We start from the raw sequence: 25,213 nt of genomic DNA, 5'->3' as shown, positions 1-25,213 counted from the left end.
TTTTACTGACATGATTTGCTTGACCAGGTTTAAGTACATGAATCTAGTATTTTAACTGGATAGGGCATAAGTGGTGGGGATAACTGACAGAACGGGATAGTCTTATGTATCTTTCAGTAGGAGTACAGCGAAAGCGCTATTATTGTTTGTCCTTGGAGTTACTAATGTGTTGCAGAAAGTTTTTTGAGATATATTTGTATTGCATAATGTTACTTGGCAGAAATGTCGTTTGGCAGAAATGTCGTTTGGCAGAATTACCTTTCGCATAGTATCATTTAGCATACAATCACTTCGCAGAGTTTTATAATCCAGAACCATATTTTGGCATACTGTTGATGATCATAATAGTATTTTAAACGAATATTGATTTCGCAGATAAATGTATTGCATACTATTTTGGTGGCATAAAACTATCAAGTTTAATTAAAGGTGATGTTATAATAGTATTTTATGCAACCGTTGTTTAAGAGAGGTCAAAAAAGGCGCGTGGCGTGAGTAATAAAGACGCTACGAGTATTTTTTGACTCGGTTAAACAACGTTGCATACAATACTTTTTCTACGACCAAGCACTTACTTTGAAATAAAATTGTAAATATAACAAATATTTTTAATTCAAGAAGTAGCAAAAATGAAGGGTAAGGCCGGGAAAAGAATGAATGAATGAATGAAATTAAAAAAAAACATGTCTATGGTTCACGTATTTGTCAGAGATGACATTTAAAATAAGGTTGGTAACACTGTATTTCATTCAATATTTTTTATATTCAATTTTTTGATTTTTTATTCAAAATGGTGATTACACGAAGTATCGTAAAATCGCCAAAAAGATACTACGTGTAAGCACAAATTCTTTTTTGGGGAATAGACTAAAGACTTGTCTTGACAACTATAAGGTAGGGTTTTAAAGGTGTGTGCACGACCCTTTAAATGACAAATAAAAGTACGGGAGTAGAAAAATGGTTTTAATTGACTTACCATGTGCTGCAGTACCTAGTACGCTCTAACATAATCTGTTTTTATGGCAGTTGATGTTACTTTTCTGGTAGCCGTTCGTTTTTGTAGGAGGTCACAGCTCTAACCTAACCTAACCTATTTTTCTGACAGCCATTCGTTTTTGTAGGAGGTCGCAGCTCTAACCTAACCTAACCTATTTTTCTGACAGCCATTCGTTTTTGTAGGAGGTCGCAGCTCTAATCTAACCTAACCTATTTTTCTGACAGCCATTCGTTTTTGTAGGAGGTCGCAATTCTAACATAACCTAAGTAACCTTGTTTTCTGGCACACGTCCAATTTTGTTGGGGTCGCAGTTCTTACTTAACCATAATTATGCCATAATAAGAATATGCTGCAGGATGGTTATGGTACATAAAATTATGCTAAACGAAAATCGGCAACAGTAATCTTCTGCTTAATGATATGCTGCAAAATGTATTGTATGCGTAGTAAATAGTAATGCCAAATAATAGTTATGCAAAATTATCATTCGACTAAAAGTGTTTCTGCGATACATGTTATGCGAAATGTATTTCTGACAAACAATATTATGCCAGATGAGGGGAACCCTTGTCCTTGTCACGGTCACACATTTTTTTTATTCCCCACCGTAAATTAGTATGGATTATGGTGGGCAACAGATAAATTCGACCAATCATAGTGTCGCATTGCCTATTATGTTTTGTCCCTCACGGAAGCACGCGTATACCACTTTAATAGGATCCTACCAACTATGTTTAAGTAACAATTCATTCCTTTAGCTGTCGTGAGACAGTAAGCACTAAGTATACAATACCATAGGGAACTTAAATGAAATTTATATGAAAACATGAAATCTATGTCAATGCATAAAAATAAATCAACAGTATCTTAATGTAAATAAATGTATGACAATACTGTTGTTTTTTTTAATTCTAGTTACTTATCTTTAAACGAGCAATTCTTGCGAGCAATTTTATTTATAGCGGCAACAGAAATACATCATCTGTGAAACTTTCAACTGCCTAGCTATCACGATTCATGAGATACAGCCTGGTGACAGACAGACGGAAGTCTTAGTAATAGGGTCCCGTTTTTACCGTTTGGGTACGGAACCCTAAAAAGCACACTGTATATTGTTCATGTAACAGAATAAACTACATTGTAATATATAGTTAATTTATCGTGTTGGGCCGCCAAATCAGCGGTAACGCGTGTATGAAACGTGTAACATACTGCCTACATTCCCTACACAAATACACCGTATGCATTGATCTCATTGTCGTGCCAGATCGGGGTTGGCGCAAGTCAAATACTTTTTCAGTACAATTAGAAAATGTCCTATAATAATATTTAGTTCCGTGTCCAATGCACGCAGTGGCACGCTTTGATGAGTAGGTAAGGTACATAAAGGTAATTGAATACATTTCGCGTTAGACCCGTCTATTATAAATATGTGAGTTATTAAGTTTAGGTAAGGTACCTACGTCAATGTGGCGAAGCGAAGACCATCTTACTCGTCTGATTTATTGGTAAAATTTGTTGTTTAACAAGTCAAGATTTTTACATATTTACATAATGAGATTAAAATACTAATATTTACAAATTATAACATTTACAACCAAATCTTAAACTACGTAATCTCTGACCGGTACCTACTCTAAAGCTTGAAGCTCGGCTTAAATAGTCACCAATTGCCGAGTTATGCGACGAAGTCATTCGTTTGCGTAATAGTACCTACTCCCCCCAATAAGACATAATACAATCGCTTACCAGACTTAGGTACACCATGAAACCGCCAACCTAGCGAAGACCTAGAAACTCTGGACAAGGCCACCCGTATTCGCTGCCCCAACAAATCAGTAACAGGCACCTACAAGACACACCTAGCTTCTATCCGACACAGAACAAGGCCGCCCGTATTTCAAGAGCGATGGCCGCCCTGGCTGTCGTATCGATTAGTGTCGAGTCGGTTAGTCTGCTTGTTGCTAACACTGTTAAATTTGCAGGTCGCGCCACTTTCATGTCAGGGTGATTATGCTGAAATAGCCTGTCTCACTGCCTTAATCACTAAGTGTGGCCTGAGTAGACGCTCGAAGCGGAACGTTCGGCGGGGCGTGCAGCGTGCCGTCAGGGTCAGGAATAATTTTAGCAGCGTGCACTAAGGCCGCTCCTATACGCTTTGCATTTGTTTAACATGCACGCCGCACGCCCCGCCCCGCTGCACGCCCAACTCGAGCGTCCACGCAGGCCTTACGCCTGTCCCTTGCGCCTCATCCATTTGGTTCGGGCCGTTACTTACGCCCCAGACGACCCGAAATAGCCCATTTTAATGACTCTCCTTTGTTTATTATTTTTCGTATACATCGCGAAGACAGCGGGCTTAATGGCGACAGCCCGGATTAAACGATAATAAATTGAGTCTGGTGAGCTGATATCCTGGTAGCGATTTTGATGTTCTGAATGTACCTACATACAGACATTTTACGTACAGGTTGTAGTGGTAAGTAGCCGATAGCCTTTTAAAGTTAGGTACTATCCCGATGGTCGCTCTATACCTTCAATAAGTTGGTTTATAATCTTCCTCGCGTTGTTCCGGCATTTTGCCATGGCTCAGGGGAGCCTGGGGTCCGCTTGGCAACTAATCCCAGTAATTGGCGTGGCCACAAGTTTTTACGAAAACGACTGCCATCTGACCTTCCAACCCAGAGGGTAAACTAGGCCCGTATTGGGATTAGTCCGGTTTTCTCACGATGTTGTCCTTCACCGAAAAGCGACTGGTAAATATCAAATGATATTTCGTACATAAGTTCCGAAAAACTCATTGGTACGAGCCGGGGTTCGAACCCGCGATCTCCGGATTGCAAGTCGCACGCTCTTACCGCTAGGCCACCAGCGCTGGTATTCAGGATTCGGGGGTCGGTAACGCATGACTCCTCCGGTGTTGCTTATGTCCATGGGCGACGGTGTCGGCTTCCGATCAGACGGCATGTCTGCTCGTTTGCTGACTGTCACATAAAAACCTAACACGTGTTTTAGATTACCATCTAAACAGTTAGTTGACATTGGCAGCGATCTCCAGCGTGTTGACGCGCGCCCACGCCTTTCCACACCTCGTTGAGGTATGCTCGTCTACAATATTTTGTTGGTGTCCTATCCGACGCTTCCTCTGATATAGGTAATGCATACTTAATAGGATGTCTTAACCTTTTAAAGTACCTACTGCCGGCCTAGCCAAGGTGACCATTGCTATCGCTTCGACAACGAAACGCTTTGTGTCTCTTAATCACTCTTCCATATTAGTGCGACAGTGACAGTTGCGTTTTGATCGCTACGGAGCGTAAGCGATTGGCATGTTGGCTACGCGGCCTGGGCTATAACCGCGAAAATCGAATTTCGCAAATTGCGGGCATTTTTCTCTGTCACTCTAATTACGCAAAAACAATATTTTTAACTCTAGGTTTATTAGAATCGAGGTTATAACCCACGATTTTTGATCACTACACACACATGAAAGGTTAAATAGTCGTGTTAGGGCGTCCGCTATCTGGCGAGGGTTCATGGCGCGGGTGACAGAGTTAAAGAAAAATAGTAGGTAGGTATTCTGACCATTTGAGCAACGCTAACTGGCGCGGACCCGTGCGGCAGATTTTACCTACAATGGCACCATTGGCACTAGGGTTTGCTCCCGGTACTGAGTTTGTACCATACAAACTCAGTACCGGGAGCAAACCCTAATTGGCACCCGTGTGCGCTGTGCGTGCGCCGTTGAAGTATTCCCAACGCTTCTGATTATAATTAAGACTGCTCCGAAAATTTATCTCCTCACTAATGCGTCCTACTTTATAAAAGCGTCAACCGTTCCAAGAAGCTTTTAAATGCAACGGATTAATTGAGTTTTGTTTTATAGCGCTCACTAATTAGATACTTAACTGAAATCTAAATTATACCTCACGCCTGCGGCTGGCATCAGAGTCGCGGGACGCGTGGGAGAACGTTACGGCTGCATCACAGTCACATTACAGTGAAATAGGTTCAAAGGAGTGCTGCAAGAAGGACGACTTTGAAATCATCAAGGCATTTACATTTACTATACCTACTAGATGTCCCGCGGTGACTTCGTACTTACCTACGCCAGGCGTGGCTTACTCCGCGATTTCGTCGCGTCGCTACAAGTACCTACAAGTACATGCGGCCCACACCAATTTTGGTGTCCAGCCATAGTAGTTGCCGCGCACCGCTAAGGAACGCACGCCCGCTAGCGCTTGCGCCACCTAGCGGTCATGTCTGTCGTAATAGACGCGTTTTGTTAGAGAGTGAATCTTCTGTGCCTAGTAGGTACTATTATTTATTCTGTGCCTACGCGTGGATTCGTAAAGTAATTTCGTAATGAATTTCCAAAAATGCTGAAATCCTTTTTCTCACGGCTTAAAGCCCCCTTGGTCTGGGCTACGGTAATTAGCTAGTCATCTACTAACACCTTGGCAATGCAGCGTCCCAGTCATAACTCAGTCCAAAACCAAACCAAATCATTGGCATCATTACGAAATACGTCTCATAGAACGGACCTCGCGCCATTGAAAATATTTGGCATGCTACTCTTGCCAAATTATTCCGAGAAATAGCCCGGGCCTCTATGGTTATCAAGAAAATTATACCACAGTCCTGTAGAATCTATTCTGGACTGAGAAATTACTTCATCCACCAACAAAAGTGCACCGAAAGAGAAGTCAAACTAGAGCATCGTCTCTTGTTTCAATTAACCCTTTGACCACCAGAAATGTCAACTGACGCGCGCGTCTACAGTATATTACGATAAATCAATTGGCCGTAGCAATTTATGAGAAAAGTGTAACTAGTGTGAGTGAAACACAGTCCTCTAGTATGATCTTCTCTTTCAGAACATTTTATCTAGTCCGCTATGATTAGGTACCTACTCAGTGTGGTAAAGGTTAATTTTGATTAGTAATCAAAGTGGCAGAACTATCCAGTTCTAAAAGTTGCCGTCAATAGAACTTGCGAACTATGTAAACAAACAATGTAACTTTGTTTTGAGACTGTTTTTCCTTGAATTTTCACACTACCCCATCAAACACAATTCACACTATACACATATACCTAGTACCTACACACACATGTATCTTGGATATTTAATTAAAAGTTTAAAATGGTTTCATAAGTTAGGTTATTAGGACCTGATGGAATGACGTTTTTGATTCTTTTAAATTCTACAATTGTCTATGATGGGTAGTGTTGTGACTAAAGTTTGTGATATAACCCCGCTACACACTACCCAACTCACGATCTGTACCTACCGCCGCGATTGTAAAATACATCAATACATCATTCTTAAGTACCAATTTGTCTTCTGATCGTGATTAAACAAATTAAAAATAAGTAACTACTTGTTTTTTAATTTTGGTATTTTATTATTCGATATGGTTTGACATTAGTAAAGTAGTAAGTAAGAGTCTTGCCCATCACTAGTAAATTCATCATTCAGAGACAATTTCAATATGGCGGTTTGTTTACATAGTTCGCAAGTTCTAATGACGGCTACTTTATGTACAGTATGTATATACTTTATTGCACATGGAAATAAAAACACGAGAAACATAGTTACAGAGTAAATTAAATACAACAAAGGCGAACTTATCCCTGTATGGGATCTCTTCCAGTTAACCTTTGAGGAAACGAATAAAACAAAACAAAAGTAACGATGAATGACAAAAAAAACAATAGTGTACAATCACTAAAATTAATGAAATGCAAGTTTTGAATACACATTGCTACAAATAATATATATAAACATAAATAGAAATACTTAAATAAACAAAAATAAAGCGTACATATATAAATATAACCTAAATAAAATAAATAAATAAATACTCAATATATATCATAAATAAATAGATATGAGCTCGAACCAGAAAAGTAAAGGAAACTAAAGAAGTATACTAATCGAGGAAAACCGAATTACTTATGTATCGGAAAGCCACAATTTTTTAAACCTCTCCTTGAGTGATGCTACAGATTGGGATTGCCTCACGGACACCGGTATCTCGTTCCATAGCTTCACGGCGTGGACAGTAAAGGATTACAGTAAGGAGTACAGTCAGCATCAAATATGGCATCAATGATGGCGACTGAACTTCCGTGCTCTAGGTATTACCTACTCATGGAACTGCAATAAATATTGAGGATATGACCTTGAACGACGTCAAACTTATGTTTTCTCAAGGTTTTCTCTTTTTTCAGGTAACTTTCTTAGAACGTATAGTAAAACATCACTACATAGTATAAAAGTTATAAAACAAAGTCGCTTCCCGCTGTCTGTTTGTCCCTATGTATGCTTAGATATTTAAAACTAGGTACGCAACGCGGTTTTTTTTAAATAGATAGAGTGATTCAAGAGGAAGGTTTATGTATAATTTGTTAACCCGTGCAAAGCCGGGGCGGGTCGCTAGTTTATTGAATAATTTCGTGAAAATCGACGCGCAGAAAGATTTCCAGTAGATAAATAAACTCCCAAATTGTTCTACATTAAACTCCAATCCCTTTATAAGCTTCTTGGTTATTATATTATGAAAACGTGGCGAGGCGGTCTGAAATCTGAATGCATAATTTTATTGTGTCAAGCGACCGCGGCATAGTAGGGCGCGCTGGGCGGGAAACGGTCGCGCCGTGCGGCCATTTTTGTGATTTCGGCGGGAAATTTTACGTTCCGTATTGTGAAAAGTGGATTGTGATTTTTTAAATTAATGGATGTTTTGGAACGGAATCTGTGGTTAGTATTAGACTATTTTTTTTAAGATCTTAATAATGAGCTTATAATAATTAAGTTCATTGTTATTTAAAAAAAAAACCTAAAAACATCATGTTTTAGTACTTATTATATGTATGGATTTTATTAGTGTGACGCCCCGGAAACACGACTTATGATTTTGATATTTTTGATCATAAACATGAAAAGACATGAGATTTGAGAATAAAGGTGTTTACCGCTGTTTTATGTCTATAAACTATATAAAAAAAAAAAACAAATTTCCAAGTTTTAGTTTAAATTAACAAATATCTCAATCATTAAATGACTCCTCAATTTGAGGTTAATTATGTATATTTATACTTGGTCAACCAGATCTTGACAGTAGAAAAAGGCGGCAAATTTGAAAAATGTAGGCGCGAAAGGATATCGTCCCATAGAAAATTTGAATTTCGCGCCTTTTTTTACTGACAAGATTTGGTTGAGCTGGTCAAAAATAAAAATATTCATTAAGTAGATAACAATGAAAAAGCACGAGTAGGTACACATAAAAAAAAATTGTCCATTAGGTACTTTACTTTTTATCAGGATTCTAACATACCTGATAAATAAATAATAACAATTAAATTAAAATTACATTGAAGTTACCAAAACCTGCTTACAAACTATCTGCTTGTCTAATTTCAGACTTAAATGCACTTTACTAAATTTAGTTTAATAGCACACTCAAAGTTAATGGATGAGATCATACCATCAAGTGGATATACTGGGGATACCTACCACACCCGTATTTGGATTTTGGACAGATTTTTATTTTGCTGCCCTTTTTTTTGGGTTATTGGTTGGTTTGAAGAGTTCCTTATTCTGGACGTAATTAATACGAAATCAAAACTGTTTTCGAATAAATTGTGTGTAATTTTATTTTATATACTTATTCCTTCGCGTTATCCCGGCATTTTGTCACTCCGTGTCCGCTTGACAACAAATCCAAAGAATTGACGTAGGCTCTAGTTTTTACGAACGCGACTGCCATCTGACCTTCTAACCCAGAGGTAACCTACCTCGTTGATTTAAATATTTATTACGTTTTCGTAACTCGGAGGAAGATTTTTTATAATAAGTAACCTCAGCGGCCCTAAATTCTACAATGTACAACCTTTAGTTCAATTGAGACGAAACTCGATAATCTCAGTACCTAGCTGTAAAGCTGTATCACCGAGTGTTTATAATAAATTATTTTTAGAACAGATTCCCTATAAAACCGATTTATTTTAACACAACACAAGTAACGTTCGAAATAGAAAATCGCAATCCCTAAAGATCCGATTCCAAAGATATATTTATCAAACAATTCAGGGTTGCCAGGTCGGCGGAAGTGTGCACAATTATCGTGTCCTAGTGTCAACACTATCGTACCGAAAAAAAAACTTGCTAAATAAGCTTGAATGACCAATAGGTATATAGGGATGATGACACATATTGAATTTTATAACAAAATCTAGTAAAATAGATAGCAAACGAGCAATTTATCACAATAATGTGGATATTAAAATAAAATATTGAAAAATTACAAAAATACAGGACCTGAAAATTTCAAAATTTAAGTTTTTTTTTTACTTCCAAAAACGATAAAAGTAAGGGTACCATTCGATTCCTTACATTTCATCCAAAAAATTATTGTATAGCAACTATATACATAAACGCAATATTTCACCGACAAAAACGCAATTTTCTTGTTTTGTCCATACTACAAGATGGGCTCCCAGAGACCATGACGTCACGTTCCCTTGTCGTTTTGTTTAGGACGTTTCGCGAGTGAAGTGCGACTGTCGGCCTTTGACTACAATTTCTGACTTTTGTGTTACTTTAATGCAATGGGTCCCATATAGACATTTGATCCTAAAAACAAACCCGATCGATTGATACCATAAATGAAAATTAGTCATGTAGCCTATTCTCGGGATTCGTTGCCAAGCGAAGCCCAGGCTTCCATGAGCCGTGGCCAAAAGCCGTGACAACGCGAGGAAGGTGATGACCAATATGTCTTTAAAAACATGACAATTTTCATTTAAATGTTTTTGTTTAGAAGAAATTTGTCATTTTAACGTCTTTATTAATCTCTAGCATGTCTATAGCAAGTCAATAAATTATTAAAAATATGAACAAAATTTTTCCACAAGTCAAAATCTGGACTAATCTCCATAACCAATTTGTCACATCTTCAAAGATATCATTTCGGCGAATGATCGATATTCCGCGCTCCACCGAAGCAGAGCTACCTGCCAACGTTTATTATGACATTTATGACATTCGAGAAACAAATGACAGGCGAATATCAGTGGAGTGTTTAATTTAATGATAATGATTAGAGCGTATAATGTCACCAGAGCCCGTACCATAAGTCACTGACAGTGTCAAAACTGACATAAACGCTTTCGAGAACGTAATTTACTTTCTATACATCTCGCTTGCACTAATATGCGAGTATATACGAGCGAGATGCATAGAAAGTATATTACGTTCTCGATGACGTTTATGTCAATGCCAAACTGGTAGTAGTGGTACAGTGGATTGGGCACGATAGTAGGGCGTGGAAAACTTGCGATCTTTTGACGTGATAACGTCTTATAAATCGATGAACACCGGTAGCATGCACGAATAAGTGTAACGTTGTGGACAGTTCTCCATGGCAACGTTGTGGTCAGATCTCCATGGTAACGTATAAAAGTATGCAATTTTTCATCTATGTTTATGTTTTTATATCATCATAACGTTATCACGCAAAATTATCATCCGTAAACCGACGTTACAGACAACTATATTTTTTTGTTAAAAAAAATAAAATTCACACTCTCAAGCGAGATCCTAATCTTAACTCAGACAAAATAAAAAATAACACATAATTTGGCAAATTCCGTTCATTCGTAGCTTGTAATAAAATAATAAAATTGTAATCTTGTCTTGTTCTAATTGTTATTGTATTGTATCTATTGTTTGAAATTTCAAATTCTAAATTCTAAATTAAAAATTGTGCTTGGTATTTTCCAAATTCTAGATTATGCTTGTTATATTTTTAATCGTGCTCGTTACTGAATGTTACTGTTACATTCTACTTTTAAATTCAAAATAATTAATAATTGTACTTTCTTTCTCGGAGCAAAGGAATTTTGTAATAACTATAAATGGAAACTGTTTTGGCTTATGTTCTAACTATATCTTTTACCTTATTGTGTTATTATGTGCTGTATGTTTCCCGAATAAATAAAATAAAAAAACTCACAGCTTTGAGACGCTGGTCCAACGATCTCGCTCTCGCACTCGCTTTCTGCTCGTTTCATAAAGTCACACTCGTATTTTAACGAATTTCATTATTTAGCATTGACATAAACTACTGTTGGCGTTTTTTTGTTTTTCGTATAATGTTTTACGCCAGATAAATGTTCTATTTTTTCTATTCTATTTTTATATTAAATATGTGCACATTGTGCACGCTGTAGGTATATGATTTTTATTTATTTTGGCTTGCAATTCAGCACGAGGCAAGTGATTGAACCGACGGCCTCATATTGTATAAACTGACATTTGAACACGCCCCTTGGCAGTGCATGTGCATCCAACTGCTCGAACGTTAATAATTAAAAACTTATGCAAGTTCATTTTTAACAATTTGCTACGGTTTTGATCTTATTTTGATACATCAAGAGCGTTCACGCTGATTGGTGCATGCGAAATGAAGTGAATTTCGTGCGAAAGATGAGCGCTACAATCACCAAGACGATCGTTTGTTGTGTCAAAACCAGTTCAAGAGCATATAAAAAATGGACAAATTAGAATCGACTTCCCAGAGATGTTCACGGCTATACTCGGTACCATCAGCCGTAAAAATGCACGGCGAATTTTTCAAAGACTACATTCATAATTTCTCCATGCAATTTCGCAGCTCATTGTACATGACCGATTACCTATGATATTCTTTGTTTGTCTTTGAACACAACAATTATTGAAAAAAAAAAGACAGAGTTATATGTATATAGGTATGAAATGGGTTTTAGATTCATTTAGTTATATTTTTTGACGTGATAACGTCTGATAAATCGACGAACACCGGTAGCATGCACGAAAAAGTGTCATGTTGTGGACAGATCTCCATGGTAACGTTGTGGACAGATCTCCATGGTAACGTATAAAAGTATGCAATTTTTCATCAATGTTTTATGACGTTATCACGCAAAATTATCGTCCGTAAACCGACTTTACAGACAACCAATTTTTGTTTAGTTTAGGAGTCTAGTTAAATTTGCTACATGCGTTTAATGGTAAGTGTATAAACTCGCAATAAACACTAATCAATGTATAAACTGAACAGCTCCAATGTAAAGGCCAGCCACACTTATCCCGCGACTGAATTTATCATTTATCCATTGTCTACAATTCTACATACATATATTTTTGGTGGGATTTACTTGTAGCAATACTCCGGCTGAACGTTTTACGGCGTATCTAATACAAAGTTATTCGTCTGTTTGTCTGATTTATACCGACGTTAGCTGCTGACCTGATTGATGGTTCTTTAGTTTAATGTCTGACGAGAATTTGTTCAATTACTGGGTATCAATTCTATAGAAATAATGTAGGTAGGTATATAATCAGTTCAGTTCCGCCACTCACTACTTATAGATGGTCAAGCAGATCTTGTCAGTAGAAAAAGGCGGCAAATTTGAAAAATGTAGGCGTGAAGGGATATCGTCCCATAGAAAATGGAAATGCGCGCCTTTTTCTACTGACAAGATGTGCTTGACCATCTATAGATACTGTACCTACTACCTCCTGTAGCACCTGCTTTGAGGTTTTTTTAGCCTGGTTCAGTGTTCCACTGCTGGGCAAAGGCGTTTATATTTTACCGCCAATCCGTATAAAATTATAATATCTGGGTGACCGAGCTTCGCTCGGAAAACATATAAAAACTCGAAAATGCGCGTTTTCCCAGAGATAAGACCTAGCTAGATCGATTTTTCGCCCCCGAAAACCCCCATATAGCAAATTTCATCGAAATCGTTAGAGCCGTTTCCGAGATCCCCGAAATATATAATATAAATAAATAAATAAATATATAAATAAACAAGAATTGCTCGTTTAAAGGTATTAGATTAGATAGATTATACAGACATACACATCATACACATGTCAAACTTATGACATTCTCTTTTCGTCGGTAGCTAAAACACGTTAAAACAAATAAATGTAACATACGCCAGCTTTTACTCAGTTTTGTTGATTTAAAAGCCAAGGATATTAAACAAACGCCAATTTTACAAATAAAACGAAGGTTTAAACGTCAAAACAATCACCGTATTTCACGTACGTTTGGCAGTCCGCATTGAACGAAAAATAAACATTTTATTGTTTTTGTTGAAACGTGGTCGAGGAAAAGCGGAACACATTGACACTGGGTTACACAATTATATAATCTATGTTTGTTATATACCAGTTTTCGTAGCTAAAAACTGTTATAAGGTAGTAGGACATAAAAAAAAGAGCGCGTAGAACTTTTGTACGTAAAAACTTCTATTCGCTCTAATTCATTTGTATATTTTGTATAAAAATTTTAGCAATTAAAACTAGTACCAGATAATTATATGGTACCTACTTCAATTTTCAAGTCAATTTCATGTTAAGTTTTGATTTTGTCGTTTTAAAAGTAGGTAACTTTGGTTGAATGGCGGGGGCTCGTGTATTTCTGAAAATTTAGTCTTCATATACGACATACTTATAATTCGTATTTTATTGTTTTCAACTCGAGATTCCTCAGACTCCATTATTATACATTCCCAGTTTATCCGACACGATCTGTCTCTTTCGCAACGAACAGCTGTACGGATATGATGGTCGTTCTTGTCTACGTGACAGCGTGATAAAACGGTGTCCGTCACTTTCTTTCCCACGGTGTTAAACAGTGACAGTTATTTTATCACGTGGATAAAGCTATCCATAATAGGCTGGCTGATACCGTATTTTCGTCGGTCTGTCATGTCCAATTAAAAGCAGATTCCGCGGCTGCTTTTCAATTGTTAAAAGCTTTGGATAAAGAATTTAGGACTTAAAAGCGAATGGGATTAAGTCAATTTAGTTAGCATGCGATTATAGCGCTTAGGCTGCCTTTCCATAGAGACGGAAATGAGAGGATACGTTTTTTTACGTTTTCTCGGCTAGCTCCATAGTAAAGCGGTTTGATTTGACGTAAATAAATGTATTTTCTTTCTTTCTTTCTTCCTAAAGTTGTTGAGTATAATCTACATATTCACTACGAGTACCTATGGTCAGACATAACAGAATCACTCTATAACCGAAACCAATCAAAGAAAATCAAAAAGTGTTGTGTAATTAAAAGTTGTACTTTTAATCGGGTAATAATGTAGGTACACAACATACTAATAATCATAACAAAAGAGTGAATGAAACAAAATGCCAAAACCTTGATGATTTTCTTTATAGATAGGTACATCCGACAAGCTGTCTCGGAGACAATTTTCATTCAACAAGTGCCAAAACTATTTAAATATAGATATAGGTACCTAACAAGCAAAAGCATTCTTTTATTCATTTTCATAATAAATAGATTCCGAGAAAACGCGTCTAAACCAATCAACAATAACCTTTATCTCCTCACCATATGGTGCCTTTTCACATAATGTTTGATTTACAATTCTGTTTTTAAATCCAGTAGGTACAGTCGCCACCAGATACATGTATATATAGGAGCGGTCAAGGCGCTCTCAAATATCTGAACACGCCTCTATTGTCAAGGCGTTAGAGTGCGTGTTCAGATATTGTGAACACCTTGGCCGCTCCGATATATCTCATGGCGAATGTACAAAAGCAACAGCTGTTGGCGATTATAATGACGTGACTTTTACGTCATTTTTATTTTTACTTCATTTGTTTCAGATTTTTTGACCACGAGATGAATAAGAAGTCGCATAAAAAGAAGGTAAATAATAATAAATATTTGACGCAGTAGTAAAGGACAAATTAAAACCAAAATTGTTTGAAGCTAGAGCTACATTGCGCAACACACCAGAACGTTCCGGGTCCGGGCGGAGGCGTGCGTACCAACCACATTTATTAAAGTCGCGCAAAACGTTACCTACTTCGATTGTACCTAAGAGACATTCGAAAATCTAGAGTCTTTCATAGACTTTGCAACGACAAAGTGTGAAACTGCCACTAAAGGCAAACGTCATAGCTTCATAATTTTTATAATTTGTGTTGTTGTGATGCGAGGTTAATGGCTGGGCTGTGCACTGATTCGTGTGCGTAGACGTGCTCCTGCGCGTTGTAATCGAACGAGCGAGCGAAGCGAAGCGAAGTTCTTACATTCAACTTTGAACACGCGGCTGGCTAGCGGCACGTCCCGGCATTTCGATGTTTTTAAGCTGAACTGTCAGAAGATAGTTTGATACACAATAACTTAAGTAAATTTGTTCTAATTTAAATGAAATTGGGTAAACGTGTAGTCGAGGGCATTATATTTTAGTCATTAAATTATGAGCAGGCTCGATCAAGGGGTTATTGAGCTAGAAGAGCTTAGAAGGCCAAAAAGCTGTTTGTGAGGTGTCTTGCTATTCTGGTCATTTTATTTGCAAGAAAGTATGGTCGAGTTTAGTATCAATTGAAAGTGCTCGGCTTACACTTTTATAATATCGTTTTTAAATTTACCATTTTGACATAATTAGCAAGATAAAAATAAAATAAAATAAACATAATATAGGCATTTGACATTTGACAGGAAATATTTCGGCTTACCACATGTGAAGAATCAAAGTCCTTGGTACAATCATTTTACTTTTAATTTACTCCAACTACTTACTTCTACGTACACTCTTAAACAATCTTAAGTTCACAAGCAGTAACCTTCGTGCTAAATTTAGTGTTACTCGTTCCAGCGCCAAGCGAGAATGAATCTTCCACCCCATGGTACGTTATATTTATACTTTTCTATCATTAGAATTGGCGGGTAGGAGAGAAGGGTCATTTTCGCGAGTACCGACAGATTAATTAACAAATATTCGGGTAAACACTGATCATATTTTCAATCACTACCCACTGAATGCCATTAGTTTCTCAAAATCTTATGAAATATCACACTCGGCCATCCGACTGCGTGCTACCTCCGGTGCACGATCAACAATAATATCACACTCGGCCGTGTTGCCTAATTCCTTTCCAATCCTATTTTAGATAACAGTAGTCTGTTTATACAATACCAATACTCTTCATTGTACACCTGATTACAATAAAATAATACAAAGAATTACAGCAACTCAAATAGAGGTAAACTACAAACGGTAATTTCGCTAAAAATAATTTAAACAATGATTTAATTTATTCATGGTAGCAGGTATTGCAGATGTAAATGTTACTTATTTATTCTTCAGACTAATATTAATGTTACTTAAAAAGGGATATTTAAAGACTTATTTACACTACAAACCATAAAAAGGTTCACGAAATATATGTACATTAATAATAAAAAAAAAGAAAGAGGTCTATTATTAACCACACTATCGACCCCTTTACTTTACAACATCATAAATCCTCAAACGATTAGTCATTTTAGCTACATAATCATCATACTTGTGAGTTGACCAGCGCGTTATCGATTGGCTGATTATGATGTTTACCTTAATTACACGTAGGATTATAGACACATTACTATCAAGCAAGGCAAGTACCTATAGAATAAACCCAAATTTATTGCATTGATTTTAGTACTGTAAAACACTTTTTTTCAATTAAGTTCTCTAACAAACATGGTGCGATCACCAACATTTAGCCTGATACATTAAAATAGAAATAATGAAACAAACTTTCACAGCATTTAGCAATGGACATCGATAATTAACTAATCTCTTTATATGGTCATGATTAAATTTACTACGTTCAAATTTTAGACATAGGAACTGTTTTATGGAAATAATGTTTTAGAAGCTACGTAATTACATTAACGGCTTAATTAGGCATAATGTAATTAACAGTTGTAATTATCTAACGTTTTCTCTCTGAAATCAAATTAATTTGGTCACTTACATCATTGTAACCCTTCAAGGGTGTACGATTACAATACTAGCTACAAACTTGATGATGTGAGCGTGGCCTTGACTCCCGCGGTCCTTCTTCGTAAGAGTCATCAGAGAGAAGCCACCCACGTCAGCGTCTCCTGTGGTGACGACATCTGTCTTTAGGCACCTCACGTTCGGCTGTCGCAGTGTTCCGCGTCATCTGTCCACCGTCGCTGACCTCATTTTTCCCTGTAATTAAATTTCAGTGCGCTGCATGATTGGTTGTTAAAATATATTTTTTTTTCACCCTGCACAGCATACCAATGCTTTACCGTATTTAAATTTAGCACTTGTACATATCTACTTATAGCGGCTATAGCATATCACCTACACAAGGAAAGTGATTCTTTAGACTCATTGATCAGACTATTTATAAACTTTTTGAACTTTTTGAATTTTTTGAACTTTTTGAACTTTTTGAACTTTTTGAACTTTTTGAACTTTTTGAACTTTTTGAACTTTTTGTACTTTTTGAACTTTTTGAACTCATAACTTTGAACTCTTTGAACTCTTTGAAACTCTTTGAAACTCTTTTAAACTCTTTGAAACTCTTTGAAACTCTTTTAAACTCTTTTAAACTCTTTTAAACTCTTTTAAACTCTTTTAAACTCTTTTAACTCTTTAAACTCTTTAAACTCTTTAAACTCTTTAAACTCTTTAAACTCTTTAAACTCTTTAAACTCTTTAAACTCTTTAAACTCTTTAAACTCTTTAAACTCTTTAAACACTTTAAACTCTTTAAACTCTTTAAACTCTTTAAACTCTTTAAACTCTTTAAACTCTTTAAACTCTTTAAACTCTTTAAACTCTTTAAACTCTTTAAACTCTTTAAACTCTTTAAACTCTTTAAACTCTTTAAACTCTTTAAACTCTTTAAACTCTTTAAACTCTTTAATCTCTTTAATCTCTTTAAACTCTTTAAACTCTTTAAACTCTTTAAACTCTTTAAACTAAGCTCGTACAAAATACTACATCCGTGGACTCTGGCAGCACACCTACATGTCCGCACTCATAACAGCACATCTACATGGCTGTAGACTTTCTAGCTGCGCACTACATGACCGCACTCATAAACAGCACATCTACATGGCTGTAGACTTTCTAGCTGCGCACTACATGACCGCACTCATAAACAGCACACCTACATGGCTGCACTCATAAACAGCACACCTACATGGCTCGACATATAATCTAACTAAATAATCAAAGCGAGCACACATAAATTGGCTCATTAGACATTGGGTCTAGCTATAACATACCACCTCCAAACCTACATGGTACCAGTAACATATTGGTCTTAGTATCCATTTGCAATGAACCCAATAACAAATCTCATGTGGTTTGTTTGTCCTGTTCCCAATGATACCTACCATACAAAACATATATATTTTTATTTTATTTATCCAAACCACTTATCATAGGATCAAGCTCTAGTGTACGCAGTATAATATTAAATATACGTAGGTAATAACGTGGCAACTAGATCGTTCTTCGCGTACTCAGGTAATGAAACATCAGGTTCACGAACAACATAGCACTTACAAGTTAACTAACTACACCATAACCACCTACATAGGTAACTAGCCATTAAATCTGGTTTTAGGGTACCGCCTACACGATATGTTACGATATGTTCCCATAGGTCATATACACAGACAACAGTTGTTTATCAATCAACGCTAGAACAGGTAGCTCTATTATTTAATAAAGCTGGAGCATTAACAGACCGCGCGCGTCGTGTGCATAACCCGCCACCAACTCAATATTCTTACAGCCGGTGACCGAAACAATAAAAATTGTAAGGCAACTCAAAAATAAAAATAGTCTTGGAGTCGACGAAATACCGCCCGTTCTTATAAAGTTAGCACAGCCACTGACAAAACTGATTAACCAGTTATTTAATCAAGGAATATTCCCGGACTTACTTAAAATATTCATTATTAAACCCATATTTACAAACGGTGACGTAATCAATCCAAACCAATATCGTCCTATCGCACTCTTACCCGACCTTATCTTAATAAATCGAGTCTAAGACAACTTTTTCGTAAAGTGCAGCATTTTATCGTTTACCTTTTTTTATCAATACATACAGAACATCTAGACAACCGAACACATAATTTGGGATTTTTGCTAGCCATGACATAAGCGTATGAAAAAGTATCACACGAAATCTTACTCTGTAGATTGTACGGGATGGGAATACGCGGCACTGCGTATAATTGGTTCAAACCAAATCGTACCTCGGAAACCGTAAGCAATGCGTCCAAGTACACTACGTTGATAAGGAGGAATTAAAAACTGTGACATCAAAATCGCGTCATATTATTTGCTTAATACCTACTTCAGGGAAGCGTTGGTGGATGCCTACTATTTCTGACATATACCTGTTAAAGACCTGCCAAAAATACTTAACACAGACACAACCTGCGTTATGTTTGCTGACAAAGCCTCTCTATTGTTTAGTAGCAATAACAACTCCGAATGTAGGTCACAACTTCAGAACATTTTTAGTTCCGTACCGAAATGCGTCGGTGAACATAACTTAGAAATTAACTTGAAAAAGACCAAAATCATATAACCCACCCACAAAAATAAACCATTGGAACTAAGTTAGACACTGCATCATGTAATATTGAAGAGGTCGCGGTATTCAATTTGTTAAGTATAGCCATAGATGCGGGCATGAATTAGAAGATCCATATACAAAATATTAAAACGAAAATGTGGAAATTTGTATATGCTTAACATACAAAGAAAGAATACACTTCGAGTATGCATTATCTGCATACTACGCGTACACATGGCTTCGGTACGCTGTAGTTCTTTGTGGTGATAGTGTCGAGGCTGAACAACTTTCTATAATGCAGAAAAAGAGTATTCTAATTATGACGAATGTGCGTAAAGCAGATAGCTGCCGTCCGTACCTTGTTCGTTACAAACTATTAACACTGCCCTGCATCTATATTTTGCAAGCTGCTCTTCTTGTTCGCGAAAACCCTCATTTATTTGAACAAAAACAGGATAAGCAAACTATCTATCACGAACTTGCAATTGTGTAGAAATGGTCCACATTACACATGTATCTTAATAACTAATAAAATTCCATAGCTAATTAAACAACAGAACCTCCATGCGATCTAGAAAACTAAATTACAAAAATGATAACTAGATAATTGTTACATATTTACCGTAACTTCTTTTTAAAATGCGTTTTTCAATTAAAAGACACATCCAGATAACTATAATCTTTAAAAAACATTATTTTGTAATGTATGTGACATGAACTTTCTTGTAATTGTATCATATCTTAATGTATTACTAATTTAGGAAACTTTATAGATTTGTTAGTACGCATGATGATTAATTAATTCTATTTTATAATGACGTCATAGATTGATTTACTGAACTGTATCACAGGACGTCATGGACCGACCTACTGATCTGTATGCAACACCTTAATTATAATAAAATGTATGTACATGACTTAACAATCAATAACTGAAATGGATATTTCCACGCAATACTTTATCAAGGTGTCGATCTTTGCGGTACAGCTGCTGATCGCGATAGACTGCTCAGAATGCAAAAACGTGCCCTTTGTATAATTGATGGCAAACCCACTGACTATCCTGCACAATCTCTATTTAAAACACAAAATATTAACTACTAAGTGCTTACTGTATGTTTGTCAGAACAAATATACACTTGTACAAGTGTAGTGCATCTAACCGTAGTCGCCCAGCTCGCAGGTTGCCTGTCCTGCTCGCTCCTAAATACCGGCTCACGAAGTCGCGTAAGTCGTTCAAGATCGTGAACCAACAATTTATAATTCAGTGCCGACTGGCATAAAGGAATCAAAAGTGACAACAATTCAACAAAGACTGAAATCATTACTTCTAAAACACGCTTATTACTCAATTGACGAATTTATATTATCTATGCAAAACGATCACTGATTCCAACACCTCGTATTGAATGGGGTTCGAAGTTCTAAGGGTTGCCTCCCATTATTAATTACTTAATTACCTACTATATCATTTTAACTTAAATTGAATGACGATGCAAAATGTAATTATTTTACCAATAAAAATCTGTATAACAAAGACATTAGGGTCTGACTATGGTACACCACCTACATGGTGACTAACTTCATGCTAACTACACTATTACCCACCTACATAGGTAACTAGACATTCGATTTGTTGCTATCCAACCACCTACATGGCACTCATACATAGGTACTAATGACAACGTGTCAGCATTTATTCATTTCAGAAACCAATCAAAGGCGTTATCATGTATGGCTTTACTTATTAGATCATTTAGCTCATACTATGTAAATAGATTAAGTTCAGTATTCGAAAGTCACGTAAGTATATAATATACATCATGTAAACACTTTCAATTTAACGACGGCATAACAACCGAGCACTTCTGTATATGGGCTTCACAATATGGGCTATTAAATTTAAATTTAAAACCACTCTGTTAAATAATACTTCCTTTAATGACACTAAAGTTACTTGCCTATAACCGTACACGTACAATTATACATGTTTGTATCTTGATTGCTAACGGATTCATTAAATATTTATCCAAATCGTATTCATCGTATTCAATTTTACTATAATCGCGATCACGTATCATCGTATATGCCTATGCTCGGCAAAACATCGACATTACACAAATAAATAACCTACTACTACATTGTACACACGAATTGTAAGTAAGTATTCAAATTCTAAGATACTTGTAACCACGGTCTTATCTTATAACATGGATCTTGTAAAAAAATAAGGTTCACTCGCTCAATGCCTGTATCGATTTTGATTACCAGCAGAATTCTAAATTATGTAATAAGTCTGCATTTGTTACTTTAACTTGACCATGATCGCGTATCTACACATTCTTAATTAGGTTTTGAGATTACAAGCATTACAACTTAAAACTTACTACCATAACGTCCGAGTATATAAAACATGTATATATATACTAGGTACTCACACGTTCTAGTCCTTTTGTGGGCGCCGTTGATCCACCGCTTCTGACTTGTGAAGAATCAAAGTCCTTGGTACAATCATTTTACTTTTAATTTACTCCAACTACTTACTTCTACGTACACTCTTAAACAATCTTAAGTTCACAAGCAGTAACCTTCGTGCTAAATTTAGTGTTACTCGTTCCAGCGCCAAGCGAGAATGAATCTTCCACCCCATGGTACGTTATATTTATACTTTTCTATCATTAGAATTGGCGGGTAGGAGAGAAGGGTCATTTTCGCGAGTACCGACAGATTAATTAACAAATATTCGGGTAAACACTGATCATATTTTCAATCACTACCCACTGAATGCCATTAGTTTCTCAAAATCTTATGAAATATCACACACAGATACAGTATCAGTTAAGGGCTCCACAGACCTTGCAATAAATCGTACGCGGTTTTCGATCCTTTGACGACTGCATTCAATTGATATTTTTGGCGAACCGCGAGTTCTCAGTTCGGGGCGAACTACTAGTTATACAGATCCTTATGAGAGACGGCACACCCCTTTGCTTGACTTATGCGTGAACGGCTCCAATACCGCACGCACAGCACGTTTACGCATTAGGTACGTAGCCGGGGTGCTTTGGCCTTTAACTTGGACAGACTTGGACAGCTTATCCCTGATCAGATTCTGATAGGCCAACTCATCATCATCATCATCATCATATCAGCCCTTTATCGCCCACTGCCGGATGTCGTCCACCCAACGAGTCAACGGACACCAGGCGTTTTTTTCATCCGAAAGCGGCCACCATTCTGTTAACATTTTAGTCCAATTGCCATCACTCTGCCTAGCAACATGTCCATTCCCAATTCCATTTTAGTTAGGCCAACTAGGACAGCATATCCAACTTCATCACTGATGTTACGATCCAAAAATCTTACTATCGAACTCGACCAACATAGGCCCTTTCACTTGTACCACAGCTGATTAGTACATGCTTCTAATATCCTCGGCACGATATCAATCAAGTTTGACAAGGTTGCAGCGCGAGCCAAATGGCGACGAGTCCGGGCGAGCCGCGCGTGTTTTGTTCGGATGGTTGGCTGCGGTTGGCAACGGTGCGACGCGACGTTGGTGGTGCGAGGAAATGCGATGATGAGTGGTGGTTGAACTGTATAGAGCGAATATGCTCGAATCTCTTTTTAATGGCAGTCACTCATATTCGTGCGAATAAGGGAAACCGCATGTATAAATTATGTTCTTTACAACAACGCAGTTCCATTTTCTGTCAAATACTTTTTAATAGTTCCTGTGAACAATAGAAAATAAACTGATTTAAAGCCTAATTTTCATACTTTATCCTTACCGTTAAAACCACCGAGGTACTTCTTTAAATTTGTAATATGAAAGTTTTACAAAATATAGGTAATAACAAAATCGTTAACTTTCACAATGTCCACAAAAAAGACGTTTCTGATCCAATTATCCATATTAAATCTTATCTTACTTAAATGGGTTAAAATTCCTTGTTACATATCTCCTCTAAAGTGTTGTTACATGAGTCAAATATCATAATATATAACCTAATTCTAGTAAAGCGCCCTTAAAACTATGTTTGCAGGATAATAAACTGTTTTATTTAGATCTACTTGCTCTTCATTATCTATCAGTTTTAGCCATACCAATACCAATACCAACCACCAATACATTCATGTAGATATCGAATGTTCGTCCTAATTATGTCGGTAACCGTCAGATAGCAATTAGGGGCGCGCGTCACAACACGACGCGCTGACAAGTGATGGGCGCCGCTGCGAGCTGCGCGGGCGCACCGCCAGGAAACCCTTGGTCAGGGGCTATTATATCTTTCCTTTTATAGGGCTATAATATAACCGCGAAAATCGAAGTTCGCATATTGCGGGCATTTTTCTCTGTCACTCTAATTACGCCTTCATTTGAGTAAAATCCACGCAATTTGCGAATTTCGTTTTTCGCGGTAGCCCCTCAGGACATTTTCTAGTAAGTGGGAAAAAGAAAGGTGTTTATTGTTTCATTCAAAACTAAAGGATGCATATAGCCACGTGCTGTTTTCACGACTGCTCCAAAAAAGGAGTGTAATGTTTTCAGGGTTCAGAATGTATAGTGGGTATAGGTATAGGCTACTGGATAGGTACTTTTTTTGGTTGAGGTTTGTCGATGTTCAATTGTTATCTTGGCTAGGCCTCTTGATCCTCTTAAGGGCCACTTGCACCGTTAACCGCTTTAAACCTGGAGTTACCACATGGTTACCTACCAGTTTGAGTTTTAACGTTTTAACCAGTTAACCCTGGGTTAGTGGGATAGTGCAAGTGGCGCTTACAGCAAAGGAACAACGATGTACACATGGCTTTATCCACTTTTAAATAACTATGAGTGCCGAGACGTTTGCTGTAGTTTAATTATTTACTCTTTCCTTCGAACTTGGCCAGACGACACTGTCTGTCTAAAACTCATAATGCGTCGAGAAATGTAATGTTCTTGAAACCGTAGATTTTCCAAATGCTTCCTGTCGTAATGGTCCGCTTTGACAGGCCGCCATATTTTACTTCGTAATGCGAATATAAACTTGCTCGACACACTAATTGACAACGTTTTGATACAGCAAAGTAAATAACTGACATGTTATTTATACAGTCCACTTTCTTATTTCCTTTAAACTAATTTAGTATAAGTAGGTATAGCTAAATAAATAAATATTTGGCCAAGCATATTGTGCTTGTAATAGGAGAATTCACAATAATTTTATTTCACGGTAAGCCAGCGTTATTAAGCCAACTTAATAACGCTCATTAATTTTTTTTATTAATTATAAAAAACCAGAAATTTCCCTAAAATTTTCCAAATAAATCCAAAAGTACTTGGATATAATATAATATATGTCTGTGACACAAACTGACACAGCTGCACTGAATAAACATGTGTTGCATTCTAAGAACCACCGAAATATTTAGATGTCGCAGACATATAAATAGACATCAAAAAACGCGTATGAATGTAAAATGCACTTGCACGAATGCATTGCCAGAAAACTTGGCAATGTAACCTCTACAAAATATCTTGCATCCATTATTCCAAAATCTACCTTAATTTAAGTAGGTAAGGATCAAATTAGGTCAGTGTAAGAACCGTCTTACCGAGTTTTGAAAACTACCGAGTTTTGTGAAGGTTTTGTATCAAAATAGACATTATTTGAAGAACTCAAGGGCTGAGGTGATCATAAGTCGCGCGGACCAGTCAGATTTTGTTACATTATTATTTACGAAAATGGGGAGGCTGCATCGACCGTCCAGTGGCGCCCTCGTTGGGGAATTATGTTTTCTAATAA

General features: G+C 36.8%; 1 protein-coding gene across 1 annotated transcript in view; it reads left to right on the top strand.

The window, feature by feature from the left end:
- Nucleotides 1-7,557: 7,557 nt before the first annotated feature.
- The window catches only part of LOC134653883 (SET domain-containing protein SmydA-8), a 39,942-nt gene continuing 22,286 nt past the window's right edge, over nt 7,558-25,213 (top strand). The window contains exons 1-2 of the mRNA XM_063509245.1: nt 7,558-7,760; nt 14,682-14,724. Coding sequence (XP_063365315.1) covers nt 14,698-14,724 — 27 coding nt within the window. The 5' untranslated portion in view covers nt 7,558-7,760; nt 14,682-14,697. The remainder of the gene's footprint in view (nt 7,761-14,681; nt 14,725-25,213) is intronic.

This window comes from Cydia amplana, chromosome 14 (assembly GCF_948474715.1).
Source record: "Cydia amplana chromosome 14, ilCydAmpl1.1, whole genome shotgun sequence".
Classification (NCBI taxonomy): Eukaryota; Metazoa; Arthropoda; class Insecta; order Lepidoptera; family Tortricidae; genus Cydia; species Cydia amplana.
This window is presented reverse-complemented; position numbering and strand designations above follow the sequence as displayed.